The following is a 24,566-nucleotide window of genomic DNA, read 5'->3' as shown; positions in this document are numbered from 1 at the left end:
ACTTAAAAACGTTTGGGGGCAATTTGCACATAGCCCCAAACGTTTGGGGGTAATTTGCTACTTTCCCGCATGAGAAACCAACGGTTTCCCGAAACCTTGTCATCCCTGCTTTTTCGACTTGCCCTGTGCTGGTCCTCGATCGATTTCGCTTCACACACATAAATAGCATCATCTTAAACAAACAAATTGTCCGGAGAAAGAAAACATAGGCTAATAGGCTATGTATTATCAGAAGAATGATTACAAAATTTCCACTCAGAAATTCATCATGAATTTACATAGCAAAAACCAAAAATGTTTGTATATATAATGATATACTTAGTATGTATTAGTTAGTAGTATAAATCGTAAGTAATGCAGAAACCAATACATGTATGGTACTTTGCAAACATATATACTATACTATAGCTTACAAATGGAAGCCATATATATAACTAGCCGGATCTATGCTCCATAAACAACTCTTTTTTTTTTTCTTTCGCCGTTTTCTGTACATACGATCTTGGACCGAACCTAATACCTTTCTACATTTGCTTTTTCTCTTTTCCAATTGATATGCATTGCCAAGAAGAACAAAAATTATTATACCACCATTTTACAAGAAGTTAAAGCTGCACTCAAAAGGGAATTAGCTCAATCCTCATGCATTGGGTCAGTCTCGATCTCTTGAGCGAGTTGCCTCGTCAAGTTATCAGCCCTCTCGTCTTGTCCACCTGCGAAAGAGTAGATTTTGAAGGCAAATTGGAAAGACCTCCAAAGCAACTTGGCACATACTTTCTTTTGGCCTCCGGCGTTGGACCATGTTTGATCATTTGATGCCGCCTTTGCTTCTCTTCTTTCCTAAAATATAGACAAAGCCAACGTGCAAAATAATTTTGTACTCGAGTTAGTGGCAATAATTTTAGTAAGGTAATGATCGACGAATAGCAAGTACTTGGGTAGTTTAGTCCATATCACATTCTATCTATGTAAAAGTGATTCTACTTTCTAAGGATATCTTTCTATTTTTAGTCCAATTTAACATTCTATTGAATATTCGAATGTGACGTGACCATAATAGTTGAGCATAATGAGGAATATTTTGAAACAGAAGAATTAAACGATTCGACTGCCTTAAGACCTACCTTTAGTGCCAACTCCATGCAGCTAGATGAAACATCCACTAGAGCTTCCTTAATCTTTACAAGAATGTGGAAATCAAAGTGTATGTTATGGCTCTGAAATTTCTTGGTTTCTTCATCTTTAGTTCGTTCTAATCCTTCCAAATCTCCTTTAATCTGTATGATATTCAATTGGTTATCTTCAATTTAATCCGTAAATGATAATGAATGGTGATATCTCACTTATTTACTTACCTTGGTGAAGTATTTTTCAACTCTGTCAAGAAGCTTGCATAATGGAGACTCAACTTTCCAGTTATGTAACTCGGTTAAAATTCCGTTGAGTTTATTGTATAGTGCTGCTGCCATCCTTAAGGCTTCTAGTTTCTTCACAGGGAATCCTTCAAATCTTGCGAAAACCTGTCATTGGAAGTTTTGAGTCAATGCAATTCTCGACAATATTTCTTTCTATCAACTATTCTGTATCTTTTTTAATTTTCTTATATATCGGTCAAATTAAGGTTATGTTGAGATCATTTAAATGCCAAACCCGTCAACTAATGATCATTCTGTAGTATTGACGGGTGGTCATGACCTGTATTTGAAACCCGTTAGCACTTAACATGAATATTGCCGTTGTGACTCTTTTTATACTCAAAAAGTGCAAAAGTAGTAGAGGTGAGAATAAGGTAGAGAGGTGAGATTCAAACCTGGCTTTCATCCGTTAGGACTTCAAGTTTAGATTCAACTTCTTTGTGGAACTTAAACAGTTCTTCCATGTCCTTCGTCTGGAAAGAGTTAAGCGTGGTTTGCAGCTCCTTGATTGATTTTCCATGCATTTCTACATCTGCTTCAATTTGCTGGAAGTATGCTGATCTGCAACAGAAATTTGTCAGGTTTCATAACATGTTCAATGGATTTTATAATCAAAATGATGTTGAATTTTCATGATTACCTCTTGGTCATTTCTGCTAGTGCTTCAGCCATACTTTGTCCACCGCCACCACCATTTCCACCACCACCACCATTCTTCTTACCTTGAGAAGATTTTCCGGGTAAAGAGGATCCTTCCACCTTCCCTTTAAGAGCGCGATACATGCTCCCCATGTGAGATGACCTTTTTAACTTTGTGGTCATTTTTGCACGTAGAGACCTTGCGCCACCTGGTGGGGGAGGTGGTGGTCCTCCTTTTCCAGGTGGCATGGGAGGCCCACCCTTTAAGCCAAAAGGAGGTGGAGGTGGGGGTGCAACTCCACCAGGAGGTGGAGGCGGAGGGGGTGCGGCTCCACCTGGTGGTGGAGGTGGTGGGGGAGCTCTTGCACCTGGAGGTGGAGGTGGAGGTGGGACAAGAGGTCCCCTACCTGGAGGGGGCGGTGGAGGAGGAGGCATTGCCCCAAACGGAGGTGCTGGCGGTGGAGGTGGAAGTGGCCTTGCATTAGATGGAGCAGGTGGCGGAGGCGGTGGCGGGGGTGTTGAATATGAAGGTGGTGGTGGTGGTGGCGGGGGTGCAGTTGCGTTAAGTGTTGGCAGTGGGGGTGGAGGTGGTGGTTGTGGAAGCATTAGTTTAATAGGTGGTAATGTAGGTAGTGATGACACTATAAGTGGTTGTGGAGGTGGAGGTGGAGGAGGTGGTGGTGGCGGAGCTTGGGATTGAACTTGAGGTTGTAGAGGAAGTTTTGGTTCATTAGGCTCCAGACATTCCTTCTCAATGATCATTGGACTTGACCTTTGTGTTGGTGTTTCTGGACTAATTATTGTTTCCATATCTTGCTCCTTAGGCTCCTCCACTTCGCTCCTTTTCTGATTTTGCAGATTATTTTGAAGCACCATATGGAACGAGACCCGCTTCCAATCCACCGGGCTTAGTTTTTCAACAGCCTGAGCGCGCAGGCCCCACAACCGAGGAGGGGAGTAGCTACCACACTCGAACCTTGGAGACTCGGGTAAGACTGAAGTTGGCGTTTGAGGTGACCCGCAAAGCGAGTGACTACCAAACTCTCCAAATCTTGGACTATATTCCATTGGAACCCTACCAAAAGACATAGACCTTGTGACATAATCCCTCTTCATTGGTTCAAAATCATCTTCCTCCATTGTGTCAAACCTTTCTTTTCCTGCCTTATTCATGGAATCCACTAATGTCACCACTGTCTTTGCTGCAATGAACATACAATTTCATTTTATTTATTGGATTAGAATGAGCCAACAATTTCTAAATTCATCGCAAAATGGCTATAGAAAACTGTACATACCGAGTTCATCTAGGGGGACTGTTTCAACATTGCCATACTTAAACATATCCCTGACCCTGGAGTCCTCGATCCACGACGAGTCTGCTATACATTTCAGGACCTCATAGAAGCAAACTAAAGCCTGGTTTACCAAGTAGTTGATGCTCTTATTAGAATGATGTCATACCAATGTTATATAGGAAAATGAAACACAGATTTCATTACTGGCAAGTTTGCTAACCTGGTGAGTGTTCCGTTCCTTGAGTTTTTTAGTCGGAACACATGGTACAAATTCAGGGTACATCCTATGAAGATCCTCCCCAGTTGATATTACCAACTGCAATAATTCCACACTACAAATCAGGATATAATTCCACACTACAAATCAGGATGAATTCTTTTTTTTTTTTCCTGATGACGAGGGGGTTGAATCCCCCGGGCCCATGCATTCCCGCACCACCACATGGACCATGTAAGCCACCCCCTTCGAGGGCTGCAGTGGCCAAGTGATCATCGCCCTAGCTGGTAGTCGAACCCGGGACCTCTCAACTCCTGCATTTCTGCAAGCTTCAAGGTTTAACCCGGCTACCACTGGACTAACACCACTTGGTTAATCAGGATGAATTCAATAAAAAAAACTTCAAGAGGGATTACAAATACACCATACTAGTCTAGTGCCTACAAATTTCAAAAATGGGAAACCTAGATTCTGAACAAAATTCGATTAAAGATGGATTTTTTTAATCATTCTTTAGTAAATTATAACGACAAATTATAGAAACCCTTGAGAATTAGTTAAGGTAGTACCTCATGAATTGGAACAGAACCATTGAGAGGAGGGATATCAAAGATATCCCTAAAAATCATGATCTTCTTCCTAAGCTCCATGAACAAGAGGAAGTTGTTTCCGGGACTTCCTCCGCCTGACCTCTTCGATAAGCTCTCCATTTCCTTGTGTTGTTGTTTCACAGGCGCATCCGTAGGCTTAGTAGTCTGCAATTGCAGAAGTTCATGCATGCTACAAGATTAGATTTATGTTTATCCTCATAAAATCTAGTTAATAGTTGACCTTAAAACATATTTTTCAATATTCATGAAAAAATTGAAGAATTTTACTATCAACTTTATAAAAGACCAAATGAGCGAATTTTGATAAATTTCTAGGCAAACAAATTATGGGGCTAAAGACAATACATATTTTACATATCTTACTAACAAAAAAAAACACCACCACCATCCTACACCATAAACGACATTACAAATACCCCAAAGGCTCATGTCTATAGCGGGATAAAGGGTTTTGAAACCTTACCATGACGCGAAATTCGTAAAGAAAGTATTATCTAATGGATGAATGACAAAACTATCTCAGACATTTGTGTGGGTTTTGCTATGTTTGTAGATTGTTGGTAATTTTTGCTAAAGGAAACAAGTTTCAAAAGGAGAATAAGCAAGCAAATAAATATATATATGCACCTGCATTTTGAATGCTTTCCTACGGAATATATTAGGAAGGCATGAAGTAGTGCCAGCCATATAAGATTATTGTGATGACTAATTCTTCTCATAAATTTGAATATTTTCTCTGAAAATATTGATGACAAAATCAAATCACGCCGCCGACTTGATGATCAAACAATACAATAATGAAATAAAAGAAATGTCTATAGCTATATTAAACAAATGTATATATATTTACAAATTCAAACAGTTATATTATATTTTTATATGAATTTTACGTGCAGGGCAATCCTTTGCATGGATGGATATTTGTTTTTTCGGATAAAGAACGAAGAATTTGTAAAAAAAAAAAAAAAAAAAAAAAAAGAAAGAAAAGGGAGGAAGGCTCTCCGTAAAGAGCCAAATTGAAAATGGTATTTTATATGGAGGAGAATGAGACAGTTTAAAATTATCTGGAATTTTGTTAATTTGGTAAATTTTTTAGTTAATTTTGTATTAGATGAGCTTTAGAACAAGCTCATTTCTTTGTTTTAAGTTATGTAATTAATTATTTTTGCAAATTAACGGCTTTTTAAATTTTTTTAACCGCCCTTGATTACAGGGGTGGCCAACTCAGAGGATTAGTATTAGTAATGTTACTATTATATTAGTATCTCCTGTACTTGAAGTAATTTTTTTTAGACAATGATCGATGTAATCATGTAAATAAATATATCATGTATTTTGTATTTTCCGAAGAAGCTAGAAATAAGAAATTCATTGTATTTTAGATATGGTATAAAACACGAGTACTAATTATCCTGTATTTTTCGGTGCAACTTTTAATATAAGTCATCAAGACAACTAGACAAGGATGAAGGATAGACCCATGAGAACAGGATGTTTTCATTGTTGCATACATCATTTATATGATATGGAATTTGTTTGATTTGATCTCTTTTTTTTGTTTTTTTATTTAATGCAGAAGCTTCAAGAATTAGTCCCACACAACATCTAACCAATAACACAAGAACCTCTTTAGACTTTAAACTAGTGATTGACTGGTTCTTTGGGGTTGGGGGTGATCTAATAGAGCAAAATTAATCACATAATATAATTGTCTTAGTTTATTTGAGTTATCGGAAAATAATCTTTCGCTATATTTTTATTCCGAGTTAAGATCAACGACGTAAATAACTAACCCCTAACCCCAAAAGATCATTTAAAATGTTGGGTGTTGTTGTAAGGGATCAAATATGATTATGAAAGTGATTAACATTGACAGTGATTCAAATTCGTTTCATTAATTAGATTTGACTTAATGTAATGTTAGGGAGACATGTTCAATTAGAGAAAAAGGGCACTATGATGATCTATAGACAAGCTGGCAGTAATTTCACAAAAAAGAAACTGAAAGGGACTAAAGAATCTGAGAAGAAACTAGAGCTGATCAAATGGCTCAAGCCCATTAGCCCTACCCGGCCCGGCCCGGTTTTTTAAAGGGCTTGGACCTTTAGTTTTGGCCCAAAAAAGTCCATGGGCCGGCCTAAAAAGGCCCAAAATATTTTGGGGGCGGGTTTGGACCAAGCTTTTGGCCCAAATTTTGGCCCGGCCCGGCCCATATCTATTAAGAATGAATATTTTTTCTAATAAAACCTATTAAAGTAGCGTTAAAGTTATACCCAACTCTTTACAAACTCAAGTATATTTTTTTAGATTTATAAAACAAAGTATGCATAACATAAATTATATCTAAGAATGCATGATTAAGCATTCTAAAGTGGCGATTTTTGTCATTATTTTATTTTAGAGAGCAATTCATATGCATTTCATCATATTTTGTGCAATTTTATACACTATGTATGTTTTAAAAGTTGTAAATGAAGCTATTACGCTAATTATTTCCTGGGTAAGTCGTAAATTTTAGGGTCTGAAAAAGCCCATTTAGGCCCAAAAGCCCGCATTAGCCCATAAGGACCGGGTTTGGGCTTGCTAAATAAGCCCACGCATCTGGCCCGACCCAGCCCGGCCCACACAAATGGGCCGCTTTTCTTAGAAAGGCCCGGCCCAAGCCCGCATTGGCCCGGCCCATGATCACCTCTAGAAGAAACCTCTTTAACTTAGACTAATTAAAATGTTAACAGTAGCTGTCTAATATCTGTATTTGCTCTTTAATTAAATTAAAATTTGGTTATATTTTTGATTTTTTTTTTTTTTTCTTTTTTAGCAAAATAAAGAGCCGGCTCAAGCCCGTTTCTCCTTGCACCGGCCGGCCAGCCAGCCCTACCCCTAGGTCCGATTCAGGGTCAAGTTCAGCGAGACCGGCCACCTTGGGGTCGATGTGGCCATCCCTAAACCGGCCCGTTGCCACCTCTATCTACCAATTTATTTTGGAATTGATACTCTAATTTATAAAATACTTCCTCCTAATTTTGGTGTTGGTCCCTTGGGGTCAATGTGGCCATCCCTCCGCCTGAGTGCGGCTTAGGCCCAATTACATATCTTAACAAGCACACTAAAGTAGTCCATTATCCAAGTGTAGTAGTACAATCCACGGTCCATTATTTAGTTGCAGTAGTACAATAGTAGACAGTCCATTATTAGACATATCTTACATTGAATATCTTAATAATGAGACAAACAAACTTATTTATTAATCAAGGAAGATTACGTAGAGGATTTTGTAGTCCTTCATTATTTAGCCGTAGTAGTATTTGTGAAATATTGTGAATTGTGAGTATAAGAGGATATTATTGATTGAATATGAATTATTATTGGTAGTCTTGCCATAAATCTTAAGACAAGACTTACACAATACTAAAGTCTTAAAAGACATGTGGTCATTACCTAAGCACGCGTTCATCACTTGGATATACCGTCACAAGAAGATGAATACAAAGGATAAACTTTACAAATTAGGCATAAGCTTGGAGGATACCTGTTACATGTGCGCGCTCAGAACTGAAACCATGCATAGAGCATATTTTTTTCGATTGTGACGGTAATAAATCTGGTAGGACAGCGGATTGAAATTCAATTACCAAATGGCGATATCCTGGAATGGAGGTTGAACAGGAGGGGGATCGAAGTTCAAAGTTGACCTGGAGAATGCCATCCTTAATGCATGTACTTATCACATCTGGAACACCGAAATCTGAGCAAGTTTGAGCTAGCTCTTATGAATCCCCGAAAGGTAGCGGACAACATCATCGAGGAGATGAAGCTTAGATTGAGAGGTTTTAGCTTCATGGTTGCTGAAAACGATAAGCTCTAGCTTCGTTCTCTCTCTTTTTGTTTGATATGGAGAGAGAAATGAAGATAAAGAGGTTGATCTATCTCTTTTTGTTTGATTGGTTGGTTGTTTAGTTTGGGCTAGTTTGTTCGGCTCCAAAGTTTGTTTAGGAGCGAGCCCAATTCTTTTTCATACGATTTTTCGGCTCCTACCTCCTTTCTATGCTGACCTTTTTTTATATTAATTAATATACTTACATTTTATCAAAAAAAAAAAAAAGTTCAAGACGATGATACAACTTGTTTAGGGTAAGATTATTGGTAGTCTTCACACAAGATTTTGGTAAATCTTAAGACAAGACTCACTCAAGACTACCAATAATTTACTAAAGTCTTAAATTGAGTCATGGAAATCTAAGACTCAACTTAAGACTTTGGGTGAGTCATGAGTCTTGACCCCACATTCAAAGGAAATTATCCAATGCGTGGATCCATGTGTCATATTTTTTTATTTTGTAAAAAAAAAAGTGAAATGGAAAAATAGAATCTGAGGTGAGTCTGACTGATAATGTATGGAGTCTGAGATGAGTCTGAGTAATATAAAAATAATAAAAGTTAGTAAAAAGCTGAGATGTCAGAGTCTTAAGACTTTGGTTACTCTGACTATTAATCTTACCCTTATATAGTGGTGGAGTAGTTCTCCTACTCATACTACAATTAGAATCAACTTTTCTAAAAGTTTCTTAACTAACACTTTAATATGATATATCCAATATACCCCCTGAAGCTAGACATTGTTAAGAGACAATCATATCTTGTGAACAAAAAAAATGATGCTGATCAGCTCCAAGTGCCTTTGTCATGATATCTGCTATCTGTACTCTGGTTCTTATATGTTGTGCCTTCAAAAATCTTGCATCTTGTTTTTCTCTGACATAATGGCAATTAATGCTAGGGTGTTTTAAACACTGGTTTTTCTGATATATGCAAGGTTGCCTTGTTATCGCATAATAATGGAATTGGCACTGCCTTGCTATCACATAATAATGGAATTGGCTCAGTTCTAATGGTGTATAGGACAAGCATCTGTATTCAGATTCTGCAGAGCTCTTGCTTATGATATGTAGATTCCTTCTTTGTCTTCCATGAAACGAGACCCGGAAACAGTCCTCCATTTGTAAATCTTTTAATATATCAAGGATATATTTTCTTTGGCTAATCATAATACCTGTATGATTCCTTGATATTTCCAAACCCAAGAAATATCTCATATATAACAACCCGACCCGCCACCGTCGTAACACAATCCCAATAAGATGGGATGTCTACCTTTGGACCCATAATCGGAGAAGTGGTGATTTAGCCCCATAACTCTTTACAATTGTGAAATTAAGCCACATAACTCTCAATTGGAGTAATTTAGCCTCATTACTTATACATAAAGTGCAATTTGGCCCCAATTCAAATTCCCACCAAATTCTCATCAAAATCTTAATAGCTAAACCTAAGTTTCTACCCCAATCTAATCTTACATTACTCAAAAGATAATATATTCTTGTTATTATCATTTAAATCGTCTTATTTTGTTACTAAATTAGATTAATTAGAGAAATATATATGTTCATTATTTGGTATATCAATCTGTTTCATTGTACACGGACACTGTCCATCTAAAGCTGTAAACGGATAGTGGCCTTCTCACAAAATGCAAGTGAGAGGGCAAGTGACACACTATCTGTCTACAAATTTAGACAGAATGTGTCTGTCTAAAGTGAGAATTTGTGTTGGTGTATTATGTGGTTGTTCAATATATAGACATCCTAGATGTCACGGTCCGGTACTTTTGCCGGATCGTGGCGCGCACTCTTGCCCGGCTCAAGGCAAGATGCAAGCGACAAGGATCTTCGTACTAGTGAAGGATCGCTCACTAGCACGATACTCAGGTCTCGGCAACACTCGACAGAATTGCAACAAGAGCGTCAAGCACTAGTGTTTGTCAAGCACTAGTGTTTGTCAAGCACTAGACGTTCGTAGTCGGTCTCGGGTGTGTGAGTCGAGATCCTAGTGTCGATTCCACAAACACGGCTTGTGAGAAAAGTGAAGGCAAAGAGTCGTTCACAACAAAGCAACAACAAGCAACACGAAGGCACAAGGTAGGAAGCAGATTTTCATTCACTAGTACTCCCTAAAGAGGGAAATTTGATATTTACATCCTGGTAGCAGGAAACATTGAAAGTGTAGAATAGCGATATACCTATTTATGGAAAGAAAAGCTATTCTAAAACTATGCTAGACTAAGAAAGTATTTATTACAAATGTACAAGGGAAATGAAATTACATAAGCATAAATAAATCTAAGGGTCCGAAGTGTGCGGATCGTCACACTCTCCCCCACCTAATCTGTTGCAGCCCTCGACAACACAAAATCTTGAATGGTGCTTCAGTGACACATCCTCGGTGAGCTCTGACTGTCCCTGCAGTGTTGGGGCTTGTCTTGTACAACTCGGCTTGAATGTGCGCTTCGTCCCGAACAATGACTGGCATCTTCGTCCCTTCAAAGATAGGCTGGAGTTCCTTGACAAAGAAGCTGCCGAACATCATGTTCTCCAAGTCCACCACGTGCTCCTTGTCTCTCGGGAAAGTCCACTTTGTCGCTTCTTAAAAAGACCTCTTTTGGGACTTCTTCAAGTACTGGCTCCATCGGACCTTCATCTTGTCTCTCATCACTTCAGCACCTGCATTAAAGAACACGGGAGGTTTTCAGGACGCCGAATCTACATTTCGGCGCGGCCCCCTGATGGTACGAGGCCTTCTCCCCCGGGTCGGCTGACCCTCAAACCAGGACGTCGATTCAGCATATCGACGCGGCCCCCTGATGGTACGAGGCCTACTTCTTTGGGCATCTCGGCCCTCATTGTCTACTCTTCGGTGAGGTGGTAGACTCTCCTTTCGTCCCCCAGGCCACTTAGCAGCGTAGTTAGCCTGGGTCTTGTTCGCCCACTGCTCCACTGAACCTTTAGGCATTCTCCAAGGTCGCATCCCTTGTTTCGGCGTCGGTATCACCCTCTTAGCCGAAATTCGATCCCGCCTCTTGTCTTCGTCGCCGTCTACCGTCTTTACTACTATAGACCCCATTAGTAGCATCGATCCGTCACTCGGTTTCAATACTATCAATGCTCTCTGAAAGAACTGCATCCCGAGTACTAACTTGAAGTCATCCAGCGGAACGGTGGTGAAGTCGAGCTCCCCTGCCCACTCACTAGGTAGCACGAACACTCCTCCTAACTAGCCGTCCCGTGTCCGACACCGTGTCGGACACCCAGACACCCGACACTCGTCGGACACACGCCTAATCATGTTATAGTTTACACGAGGAATAAATTCTCAAAATAGATTGACTAGAAGATTGGTTTGGGTGCGAAATTAGAATTAGTTATAGTTAAGGTCGAATTTTACCTTCAGTTACCTAAATTTAGTATCAAATACATTAAATTTAGAATCAAATGCTTACAAAAATAAAATCATACGTTATTTATAACCATAAAATATGTTTTTTTATTAAATTTAAATAGCGTGTCCCGTGTCCTAAATTTCATGAGATGGCGTATCACGTGTCCGTGTCGTATCCGTATCCGTGTCCGTTTTGGTGCTACCTAGCCCACTCACCCACTTGGACCGCGACCTTCTTAGCCACTCCTTGAACGCGTCTCATTTTCCCATTGACCGGCTTTAGGCAGCTGTGTAATACCCGCCCTTTTGGAGACCCGTTGACTAGCGTTGACCGACCTAGGGAGCAGTAATAGTCCTTAGAAGTGCGTATCAAAGTTATCCTTTGTCTTGGGTTAGGGGTGGTACTCGATAGAGCAGAGGCTACTCGATCGAGTAGCTTGGATACTCGATCGAGTAGGGGCCACTCGATCGAGTGGCCCCACTCGATCGAGTAGGTGGGCCACTCGATCGAGTAACGTGTTTTCAGCGAGGGTTTATAATCGTGTTTTGTTAAATCCGCAAATCATTTCCGCCTCTTTCTCCTAAACCTAAATGTCGCCCTTTCCTCTTCCCTTCACCATATGTCCTCCATAAAAGCCCTTGAAGGTCCTTATGCCTTAGGAGTGCGTAGCTTGAGTCGGGTAGCAGTCCTTTGCCAAGTTTTCCTCGTGTAGGTATGTCGTCATCATCATCTGTGTCTTGTATTTTCAGTTAGGACTAGAATGGTAGTAATAGATGATTGTATTGTGTGAATAGGTGTTGTTTGGTTGCTGGATATTGCATGTGTTGACATGGAATCGTTGCAGTTGCGTAAAGGTAGGTTCGCCTACTCAGTTTCTGTGGATGGTCTAGTGTGTCAGTTGTTGTGTCGTGGTTGTTGTGTTGTAGTTGTGTTTGTGTGGCAGCGTATATGCGGTGATCGGTTGGTGTATACAGTTTGTTGGTTGTTGTTATATTGCAGCTGTCTGTGATTGTTTGTCTCTGGTTCTCGAGGTGCGTCCTCGGCTGAGTGGAGTCACTTGCGGGAGTGGCTTCACGCCCTAGTTTCGCCCTCCGTGGAACCCGCCACGGGAGGGAATGTGCACATTAATGGGACAGGGTTATCGCTCGGTATGATGAGCGGGGATTTGGTGGGTACGACTGCGGTCCCCCACTGGCAGGGCTGGTCCAGTGGACAGTCGGTGACGAAGATTGATTGGAGTGAGTGTGATTGTGTGTGACTGGTTGTGTTTGTAATGTGTTGGTGATTGTTGTTGGTTTCGTTATGTCTTATCTCAGTTACTGACCTTGTGTGGTTGTCTTATTTGTTTATGTGTCGGCCGTGATCCCTTATGGTGAGCAGTCAGTCTTAGCAGGTGTCGATGTTGTTGATGGCTGGAGTTCTAGCGGGGATGAGTCATCACGAGTACTGATAGAGATAGTGTGTAGCTGACGAGTTGTATCTTATTTTTTTAGTTGGTTGTAACGCTTGTAATATAACAATAATTGTTCTTTTATCGACTTTTGATGATTACTTACCTCGGACAACCGAGATGGTAATGCCCTTATATGCCAAGGAAGGCCTAGTTAAGGCTCCTCGGAATATGGGAGTGTTACAAGTGGTATCAGAGTGATGATTCTGGAACCTGTAACAAATGATCATAATGAACGTAGTGAGTCTAATAAAATGAACCTGGTGTATGTGTAATGGGAGCCCCAGCTGATGCTAGATTTTGGGTGAGTAGGCGCCTTCATTTCAAAATCTTGGCCCCATTGTACTTAAGCCAGTCACTGGGTATGGGAATGTGGAGTCCATGAGTATGTACTTAATGTGAATGTGAATTGCGTTGGAATTGTCTGTGGTTGAATCTTTGTTGAAGCTGACATAGGCATGATAGTTGCATTTGGATCGTATATGGTGAAGTTTGGTAGAATTAGTGAGTATATGTGATGATAATGAGAAATGTAAAAAGGTTTTATTTTATAGAAATGCGTGAAAGGCGTAGAGGTGTATGCCGTAGTATAGAAAGGGTCATGTTGATGTTTGCTTCAGGTTGATAGTAATGATGATCCTATATGAGTTTATAAGTCCTACCGAAGCTATAATGATGATAGTTAAAGAAGTGTTGAGTTGTAGTATGAGAAATATCAAATAGTGATGCATTTGTACAAGGTTTAATGGCCGAAAGTTCCGCTTGCGTGGTGAGTAATTTGTGTAGAATAACTTGCTTACGTAATTACGTTGAACTGGAATATGATAGTAATACACTTGGATGACATGTGGGAATTTATCGTTAATTATATGTTTTAGATTAACGTGAGTATAAGTTGATAGCCATGTAGTAAGACGAGTTCGGACATAATACAATGGTATAATTGTGTGTATGAATGACTCGGTAGCAGGTAAACCGAGTTGTGTGAATTTGTTGTAGCGTAATATGATATGAATCTTATCTGATGAGACGGTATGATATGTTTGAGTAGTAATGGTGATATAGAAGTGAATACGGTAACCAGTGACGACTTCCGAATTTAGTTTGGAATCGACACGTGATATTGTTTTGCAGGAACCTTCAATTAATTTTTGTATTTCTGACCGAGTACTCAACCTTAAGAAATACTCGATCATCAACCTCAAAGGCAAGTGGTCGACGACGGACATCGGCATAAGATTTATGTCGGTCTTGAGCGGCTTTCATATGCTCTCGAATGATCTGAACCTGATTGATGGTCTCAGTCACCAAATCGGGTCCCAACACATGAGCATCTTGGACTTGATCCCAACAGACAGGACTACGGCACTTCCTACCGTACAAAGCCTCATAAGGTGACATCTTGATAGAGGTATGATAGCTATTGTTGTAGGAGAATTCAACAAGAGGTAAGCACTTCTCCCAAGGAGTGTGGAAGTCTAAAGCACAAGCACGGAGGAGGTCCTCTAAAGTCTGGATAGTCCTCTCAGTCTGTCCATCTATAGCGGCATGAAAAGCGGTACTCATCAGTAGCTTACTACCCATGGCTTCTTGCAAAGCAGTCCAGAAACGGGAACAGAATCTCGGGTCACGACCTGAAACTATATCCTTAGTCACTCTATGGTAGCATACTATCTCCTTCATGTAGGCACCAACTAGGACATCTAGTCTCCATGTCTCCTTGATAGGTATAAACCCAGCACATTTGGTCAATCGATCTACAACCACCCAAACCGCATCTTTTCCGCTAGCAGTCTTAGGTAAAGCCATCACAAAGTCCATGGAGATGGACTCCCATTTCCAAAGGGGAGCATCCAAAGGTTGTAGCAAACCCCCGGGTTTCTGATGCTCAATCTTCACTTTCTGACAGGTAAGACACTTGCTAACATACTCTAGGACATCAATCTTCATCCTAGGCCACCAAAATTGTAATCTCAAGTCTTTATACATCTTGTCACCACCAGGATGAATAGAGTAAGGAGAAAGATGAGCTTCATCAAGGATCTTCTTTCTCAACTCTGCTACTCTCAGAACATACATCCTACCTTGGTAACGAAGGTATCCATCACTATCCACCACACAATCCTTAGCTTGCCCAAGTTGGATTTTTGCTTGAATGGACTTGAAAGTAGCATCCTCAGGTAGACAAGTACGGATCTCACGGTAAAAATCGGGTTCTGCACTCAAGGCACTAAGATAGTCAAAGCCCTTCCCAACAAGGCTTCTAACTTTTGAAATTCCGTGGTAAGTTCATCAGGTAACACACGGATAGTGCTCAAAGAGTGACTAGTCTTCCTACTCAAAGCATCAGCCACCACATTTGATTTTCCTACATGATAAATCAACTCGGCATCATAATCATTCACCAACTCTAGCCATCTTCTTTGCCTCATATTCAATTCTTTCTGGGTAAAGATACACCTCAAACTCTTATGATCGGTATAAATGCGGCAATGAACTCCAATAAGGTAATGCCTCCATGTCTTTAAGGCATGTACCACGGCGGCTAATTCAAGATCATGAGCAAGATGAAGTGAGGAAAGGAGGTATGAACGGTAACGCTTATGGTCAAAGAAGAAAGGAAATTAGACAACAAGGAAACGCCAGGTACTCAAATCTCACACAACAACATCAACCTAAGCGGTTCCGAAAACTTCTTAGCAACAAAACTTATAACCACATCACTCCCAAGGATTTCCTCAAAACGCTCATGTTACTTCATCCTAATCTATTCCCTGAAACAGGGTACTCCACTATAAGTGTGATTTCACCACTCCAAATCCTCAAACATCCACAAACAACTTCCATAAGATCAAGGTCAAAGTTCCAACAAAGTTATACTCATATCCAACTAGTGTCAACCATGGGTTTCTCAAAATAGTAAAATCCTCAATCAAAGATCCGAATACCAAGCTATAAATTCCCAGAAAGGGTTCCTCAAATATTCCACCATTCAATTCCATCCATTTAAAGTCAAGTACCAAGCACTAGTATCCAAGACATGTCTCACTACACTTCCCAAGGCTCTCAAATCCCAAACCTAAACAACAAAGCCAAGTTCTATAGCCTTAGTAACAAACGCAACTCACACTTGACAACACAAAATCCACCAATCAAGAATACTCACTTTATTAAGGATCTAGGTCTAAGAATCATTAAGTATGTCTCATCACACTATCTAGATCTTTCTAACATCACAACCTCTCAAAACCAGGGTTATGGGTTAACCACAAACAATCTCCTCAAAAGTCAAATTCTCCAACCATGGCCAACATTCCTCAAAAGAAAGAGTATTATAAAAAGGCGTTAAGGGAAGATAAGCAAGGAACAAAACCCAAGTTGGGAGGGTACAAGAGTCACTCCTAAGGAAAGAAAAGAGAGTTTAGAAGAAAAAGCAAGCATTAAGAAATAAAGAGTAAGGCAAGATACACAAAGAATGAGAAACATCTTCGAGGAAGTAGAATCATCCTTCAAAAGTTGAACAAATCTTCAATCCTCGGCAATAGGTACCAAATTTTGTTCTTCACGTCTGTAGGTTTACGGTTATTGATCCAAGGACACAACAATGATTAAATGACAATCAACAAACATGTTAACACCTAACAAAGAGCAATCACAAAGAGACTACAACATATGGTCCTAAGTCTACCCATCCTACCCATCTCTCAGGTTTATTATTTTAAGGTCAAGTTATTTATATTGGGGGTGCACAAACGTGCGTCGGGAGCAAATATGCTCTGATACCAACTGTGACACCCTCATTCATTGCGGAAAAGTAAACACATAATTTTAGATAAAAACTGAATGGATATGTTTGTAATAGGTTCATTTGGGTAAAAATTTGTAATTTTTAAAACCTGAACCTGTTATAAAAATATCCAAATGGGAAGGTGTCAAACATGCAAGGTCTAAAATAAATCTCATACATAAAACATCGCTAAAGTCGCGAAACAAAGTTATACAACCCGAATATCAAAAAGGGAGACATATGTCCCTAAAAAGTATATGACATAAAAAGTGTTTAAGGGTCACAATAAAATAAAGCCAATCTAGGTCCCAAGGTTACTTTGCTCGCTAGCTCGTCCATGTACTCCATATATGCATCACCTACCTGTCAATCGCCACTACTACAAATCCAGGCAACTACAACGCCCCTTTAACAACGATTATTCACGAAAATCACAATAGACGTTGTAGAATGTATGGCGCGAATTTTACTAAAATCAATTACAACGGGTATGGTTATAAAAACCGTTGTTATTCGTTTTAACAACGGGTCACACATGAACAACCGTTGTTAATAATTTGGCGCAAAATTGGCGCAAAGTTAGTGAAAAGTAATCACAACGGTTATTTTTGAAACCCGTTGTTAAAACTTATTTAACAACGGGTGTTTTCTACAACCGTTGTTAAAACATATTTCACAACGGTTGTTGTTTAATAACCGTTGTCAATACCTTCCATACTATAAACCACACAAACACAAGTCTGCTGCTGCAGACCACAAAACACAAACCTTAATACACAAACACAAACCCAAAGAAAGACCAAACACAAACACAAAACACACACTTTCTCATCGTCTCTTTCTCTCTTTCTCATCGTCGCTTTATCTTCTCGCCGTCACCTGTTGATTTCATCGTCTCTTTACGTACGTTACTGTAATTATCGGTTTGTTTCATCGTCATTATTTTATTGTTCTAATTATTTCATTTCAATGTATGTGTTTTTATCGACCATTAGGTTCCGTTCAAAGATCTACTAATTATTTCATTTCCATGTATGTGTTTCTAATTATTTCATTTCCATCTTCTTTGGCGTCCTTCAAGATACGGATCGAGCATGTTTTAGCATTAGGGTTTGGAGAATATATTGAGATAATGGAAATGCATGTTAGTTGAGATAATGCAATGTATTTATACTAATGTGTGGGTTGAGTTGTTTTTTAATTAATATATATGTTAGGAAGTTGTGCCATATATGTTAGGAAGTTGTGCCATAATCAGATCTTGATGATGACTGATAGATCTATGGAGTTGAAAAAATGGAAGCAAATCAAACAAGCATAACTCAACACTTTCAAAATGATCATTTCATTTAATTTTAAACCAAATACATTACAAAGAATTATCGAAATCAAAAGATGTATAATAAGCCGGAACAACCCCGGTTAAGCGTAAAAAGCGCTTCTCAACCCGCCACCAATCACGCCACTCTGGTATACCGCTAACTTCCGGGTCATTGGCTTCATATTTTGCAATAACAGATTGAATATATGCAAGGACACGACTTGCATGTGGAGATAAGGTTGGAAGAGTACAACTCAACATATCTCTGGTCGCAAATGACAAGTTGCGAGTAACAGGCCGACTAGGGTATGAAGATGATGATGATGATGATGATGAGGCTTTGTTGACAGCCGGACGCTTCACGCCTCTTAATCCAATAATTCCGTTGATGTTCAAGGGATGCTTTGATTAATGGGTGTTGATCGGCCGGAAGCCCGGCGAGAACCTTCCCATCATCTTCAATCGTTTGTGTAAGCCATTCTTCGTTGTTGATAAAATTAGGGTTCATTGCCATGTTGTTTCAATTAATGAATGTTAGTAAAGGATGCTTTAATATGTTGGTAGGATGCTTTAATATTTATAGCTAGTAATATTTAATTTAATTTTTTTTTATTTTTTAAGAACAAACAACAACGGTTATTTACAAACAACCCGTTGTCTTTAGTTATAACAACGGTTTTGTATATTAAAACCCGTTGTTATAACTTTCCCCCCAAAATTGAGTCACACTTTCCACAACGGGTTTTTATATTTAAAACCGTTGTTAATAGTTTTAACAACGGTTTCCGTAAGAAAACTAACCGTTGTTAAAACCTTCTACAACGGACGCTTTAACAACGTCCGCTTTTTTATATAACAACGGTTTTTGACCGTTGTTATAGCCTGTATCTGTAGTAGTGCGCATTTTATACAAATACGAAAGCCACAGTCAGTGGGGAGTAACTCCGAGTCCTCCCAGCCACGAAATGCCATAATTAATATAACATGTAAACATAAGAATATTAATATGGATAACACATAGCCTTAGCATATAGATGCTAGACAATCGTGCTTATCATGTGAACAACAATATAACAACACATAGTCCTAGCATGTGAATACTAGACCGACTCATACTACACTATCATGTGAATCACATAATATCCAGGAATCCAAACTCTATCAAGCATAGCCGGCTTGCATCTCACCTTCTATGATTCATAGAATCATCAAACAAGAAAGGACAATATATCTAGAGACAGGCATAAGTTCTTAGTACAATCAATAGTCACTCTGTAACTCGAGTCTATACCACGAGGTAAGGTAAACACCCTAGTCCTAAACCTGCGCAGACCTAGCGACATACGGAAAACTACCGCATCCAAGACCCATGATAACAACACATGAGTACCCCTAAGGAGTCCACCAAAGAGTTGGCTAGTACTTAAGCTGACCACATACTTCTAAGAGTATGTCAGGAGGTCATGCCCTAACTTGAATATAAACCCACCAAGCTAAGACACAAAGGCTATTAAGCAGTGAACATATACTCGTCAAAGACTATAGTGGCCTATCTATGACGAAGGCCGAAATACTCACCTAGGACCTAGTCCCAGCTTGAATACTTTAGCCCACACCACACAAGACAAGTAGGACACCCAATTAACCATAAGAGGGGAAAAGAGTCCAAACTTGCACACACAAAAGATCATACACACCCTAGCATATGAAAGGCTACGCAAGAGCATATTCAGCTGACAATCCAACAATATCTCCAATATCAATAATAATCCAAATTCCAGCTAACCAACAGTACCATAATCCATGAGAACAAGCTAAAATGGCAAAGAGGCAACAAGACTCAAGCATAAAGCATCTAAAACATCCAACAACCAACATGTGAAATGATAATTACAAATATCAAGGCATAACATAAAACATCCAATAACAACCAATCTCACCTCAAAGACAAACCCTCGACCCGAGTCCCGCGACGGGTCATTGGTCAAATCAAGGCTGACCGGTTTAAACCTAGTTTGACCAAACTCATTCGGTCAAACTGGCCCAGCTCAGAGTCTTGGCCCATTTTGGCCCAAATCACAACATTCATTACAATATTCCAATTTCTATCATGTGAACACTATCAACATAAATAAAACATTCCAACTTACAAAATAACTAATTCCACAAAATTCTCGCATAATAAAATAGCATAAATAACCGTCTCACACAAGGGTAAACTTTTCTATAAATTTTTAATCGATAAAACGACGCCATTTACTCATACGGACTCCGAATTGAGTGATTCAAGTGGCTAAACCACCTAATTTTTCGATGCCGTTCAATCTGTCATATTTTTGGAAACATTGGAAACCGTCTCGGTCCGGTACTGACGTGTTCCAGCCAAAACACGGACTTGTCACAACACATAATTCCTCATCCAAATTTGTTCCAAACAATAATATACAAATGGGTAACATAAATTAAACATAAGCATACTCATCTTACTCCATTCATTTATCAACAAGATCGTCTCAAACAACAACAATAAACAACAACAAACAACAACAAACGACAACAAACAACAACAAACAACAAATACAACTACTAATGTGACATTAATTCGTCGAGTAGAAAAAGAGAACAATAACACTTGAGAAAGAGCCCTAGAAACCGGAATCACTCATCATCTTCTACAATATATGAGTCTCCTAACTCATCTTCATATTCTTCACCTATAAGAACAACAAAAACACATAAATTAGTCCTAAATTCGAAACTCTAAAAAGATGAGTCTTAAAACAAAATTGGGGGAAATGAAAATAAAGCTTACTAGGAGATGAGGATTGAAGAGAGGATTCCAAATATATAATTTTTATGAGATTTGGTGGAGAAATGAAGGATTTATGGTGGATTTAGGGATTGTAAGGAGGATTTTTAAGATGAATTTAGTGTTTGGTGAAAGGAAGAGAGAGAGTGAATTATGGAGGAAATGAAAATTGAAAGAGGGGACAATTGGAGGGGATAGGGCCGGTCCAAAGAGGAGGGGAAGTGGTCAATTTTTAACGTTTTGGGGTTTGCTTCGACGATAATTAGAAATATTTGTCGAATGCGATTTCCGAGAATATTAATGTTCTTAAACACGATTTTACTAAAAGATTAAGTACTCATATGCCCGATATCCAAATTCGTTTACCCAACGACCGTAAGAAATGGGAAAATCCCAATTTTACGACTTTTATCCGAAATCTATTTTATCAAAGGAAAAGGTTTACATATAGTTTAAATCACTTTTAAACATTTCTAAACTATCAAAAATAATTACATTTCTTCAAAATAAAATAAGATTATATTTTATCAAATAAATTTTATTTCGAATAAATTAATATTAAATTAAAATAGAAAATATTACTTTTAAAATATAATAAAGGTCTTCAAATTTACGGGGTGGTACATGTAATATAACTATAATTGTTCTTTTATCGACTTTTGATGATTACTTAACTCGGGCAACTGAGATGGTAATGCCCTTATATGCCAAGGAAGGCCTAGTTAAGGCTCCTCGGAATATGGGGGTGTTACAAACTGTTAGAATCCCGCAGAACTAGCCCCAACCGATCAGCTTCCTCTTTCGTATCAAAGTTGTGGGAGTTACCCGAGTCGATCAAGGCTTGTGCTTGCTTCCCATTCACCATCAAGTCCACGTACATGAGCCCGTTGGATTTCTTGGCGCAGGAATCTTCGTACTTCCCCATCGCGCTAATCCTTTGAAGTGAGCCCATTTGTGGTTGGTCTTCACCATCGCTCGAGTCTTCGTCATACTCTTGGTGATAGTCGGCCAACGCCCCATCAAGATGTTCTTGAGCCCCCTTCGGCATCTTCTTGAACATGACATTGAATGTAATACTCCGTATTTATGGTCTTGGGGGTACTCTGTCGAGTAGCCCTTACTCTGTCGAGTAAGGGTGTGTCGCAGAGAATAAAACGATTCGACTGATGGGTACTCGATCGAGTAGTCAGGGCACTCGATCGAGTAGGGGGGTACTCGATCGAGTACCTTGGGTACTCGATCGAGTGTCCGGTTTATCGGGGGTTTTTCTCGGGTTTTGTTAATTACGCGATTAAGGTATATAAACATATTCGTCTTTATTCTAAAACACTTTTGCCAAAACCTAAAACCTGTTTAAGAGAGAAAGCAGTTGGTCCTTCTTCCTAATCGCGTTCTTGACAATTCCGAGATCGATTTACGGTTTGCATCGTAGTTTGTGTCGTTGGATTCCTTGCGTCAAGGGTAAGCTTCTAGCATAATTTTTATAACGTTTTGTTGAGATTAGTGAAACCCTAATTTAGTAATTAGGGGTTTTTATGAATAAGTGATTGAATAGTAGTATTCATGTGTATATGTTAGGAGGAGAGTTCATAGAGGAGGCGTTTTGAGACAAATTTGTAGATACCGTCTGCTTGTGTGCTTTCCGGTAGGATTTCCTACTCGCATTAGTCCCATAATGGGATATTGGTGATGTCTTTGTAGTTAGTTAATTGATTTGTTGATTGTAATTGTGTTTGTGATTGTGGTTGTGTTGTTGATGGTTCTCGAGATGCGTTCTCGGCTGAGTGGGGTCACTTGCGGGAGTGATCTCACGCCCTAGTTTCGCCCTTAGTGGAACCCGCCACGAAAGGGGATGTGCACATTAATGGACAGGGTTATCGCTCGTACGATGAGCGGGGCTTAGGTGGGAACGGCTGCGGTCCCCCACCGGGCGTGGTGGTCCAAAGGGACGATCGATGATTGAGACGGTGGGGTGGATGTGTGTGTGTGTGTGGCGGTTCAACCGTCTGTTTGTCTTATTGTTGTTATCTGTTTTGATTGTGTGATTAGTACGACCCGGTGTTGTTTTGAAAACCCGCGGTGATCCATTCGGGATGGTGAGCGGATATTGAGCGGTATAGAGATGATACGGGATAGCTGGGATGGCCACGACGTGACGATAGAGTCTTCCGCTGTAGTTTAGCTTTTATTTACATTTCAGTTTGAGTAGACAGTTTGGAATAATGTATCGTACTATCAGTTTGGGTTTCAAGGATTGTATTCATTCATTAAACGATTAATAATAAATGTTGTTTCTTTATCGCTGTTGTTTGATTATCATACCTCGGGCAACCGAGATGGTGATGTCTTCATACCCGAGTGGTCCTGGTAAGGCACTCGGAGTATGGGGGTGTTACAAATGGTATCAGAGCGACGATCCTGAAACCTGTAACCAATGAACCTAATGAACATAGGGAGTCAATTAAAATGAACCCGGGGTAAAAGTTGTAGGAGCTAGTGCAAAGGCTTGGGAGACGTCCTAAAGTCGCAAGGGGTCGCCCTACAACTTTGAACCGGTCACGTGGGGAAAATGTGTTTGAGTCATGTATGTGCTTAGTAACTTGTGCAATAAAGTGATGAAGTGTGTTGAATGTTTGGTGTTGAAATAGGAAGTTGAGCATGTGAAAGAAAATGATATGTGAACATGTTAATGAAATGATAACATGTTGGATGTTTATAATGTGGCTTTAATAGCATGATAAATTGATTTTGTTGATTAGTAGAATAGATGCGTAGCCTATTTGTTAGAATATAATGAGGTTTGATAAAGTTGGCATGTTAGTATACGAATAACCTGCGGGTAGCTTGTACGTATTGGGGGTACTTGATCGAGTGAGACTGACTCGATCGGGTAGGTTTTTGGCGATTTTGAGTCCAGAAACGAGTTTTGGGGCACTCGATCGAGTAACTAGGGTACTCGATCGAGTAGGGGGTCACTCGATCGAGTAGCCTAGATACTCGATCGAGTAGGTTAGAGATCGAAGGCCTGTTTAGTTCGGGTTCGGGTACTCGATCGAGTACATAGGGGCACTCGATCGAGTAGCCCGTTACTCGATCGAGTGGGTCCGGATACTCGATCGAGTAGGTCTTTGGGCAACGCGTGTTCGAGTTTTGAAGTTTAGTACGCGTGTTTATGTTTATCCCTTTCTTCTATAGCTTCAAGATGCCGCCCAAGAGAAATGCCTTGTACGCGAGAGCTGAGCTTATGACTACGGATGACATCGTTAAGATGTTGGAACACCAAGACGCTCTTACGGAGACCCTGAAGAGAGTGAATGAAGACAAGGATAAGAGTAAGGAGAAGGAGGTTGACCATGCTAAAGTCAGCCTCTATATCGCGAGGTTTAACCCGAAGGAGTACAAGGGGGTTGAGGAGCCTAACCACCTTGATAGTTGGCTGAGGGAGATGGAGAACATACTAGATTTAGTTCGCTGTCCTGATGAGATGAGAGTGGATCAAGCTGCATTTTATCTGAGGGAGGCCGCGGGCAAGTGGTGGGACTCAGTGAAAGTGAGTGCCAAGGAGTTATATACCAACCAGGGGTTACCTGCTATACCTTGGGAGGAGTTTCGTAGGGGCGTGAGGAAGGAGTTCGTGCCGAACATGTGAGGAGTAAGTTGAGGGAGGAGTTCGACAAGTTTAAGATGACGGCTGAGATGTCTGTGGCTGAGTACTACAGGCAGTTCAATGAGAAATCCAGATATGC

The 24,566-nt window shown here is 39.8% G+C and overlaps 1 protein-coding gene across 1 annotated transcript; it reads right to left on the bottom strand.

The window, feature by feature from the left end:
* Positions 1–206: 206 nt before the first annotated feature.
* On the bottom strand, positions 207–8,226 carry LOC141642687 (uncharacterized). Its single transcript, XM_074451556.1, has 9 exons — positions 7,710–8,226; positions 4,139–4,324; positions 3,573–3,668; positions 3,353–3,473; positions 2,056–3,256; positions 1,811–1,976; positions 1,356–1,520; positions 1,125–1,277; positions 207–840 (listed from the first exon to the last, which is right to left on the bottom strand). The coding sequence occupies exons 2-9, from the start codon at positions 4,277–4,279 to the stop codon at positions 634–636; spliced, it is 2,250 nt and encodes a 749-aa protein (XP_074307657.1). The 5' UTR covers positions 4,280–4,324; positions 7,710–8,226; the 3' UTR covers positions 207–633.
* Positions 8,227–24,566: the final 16,340 nt, after the last annotated feature.

Source organism: Silene latifolia, chromosome 2 (assembly GCF_048544455.1).
Source record: "Silene latifolia isolate original U9 population chromosome 2, ASM4854445v1, whole genome shotgun sequence".
Taxonomy (NCBI): domain Eukaryota; kingdom Viridiplantae; phylum Streptophyta; class Magnoliopsida; order Caryophyllales; family Caryophyllaceae; genus Silene; species Silene latifolia.
The sequence above is the reverse complement of the archived record's forward strand: the minus strand, read 5'-3'. Positions and strand labels throughout refer to the sequence as shown.

Coding starts and splice junctions, on each gene's coding strand:
- LOC141642687 (XM_074451556.1), bottom strand. CDS start 4,279: ATGGAGAGCTTATCGAAGAGGTCAGGCGGAGGAAGTCCCGGAAACAAC. Junction 3,474..3,572: donor AGGAACGGAACACTCACCAG/GTTAGCAAACTT, acceptor TTGGTAAACCAG/GCTTTAGTTTGCTTCTATGA. Junction 3,257..3,352: donor AGTCCCCCTAGATGAACTCG/GTATGTACAGTT, acceptor TGTTCATTGCAG/CAAAGACAGTGGTGACATTA.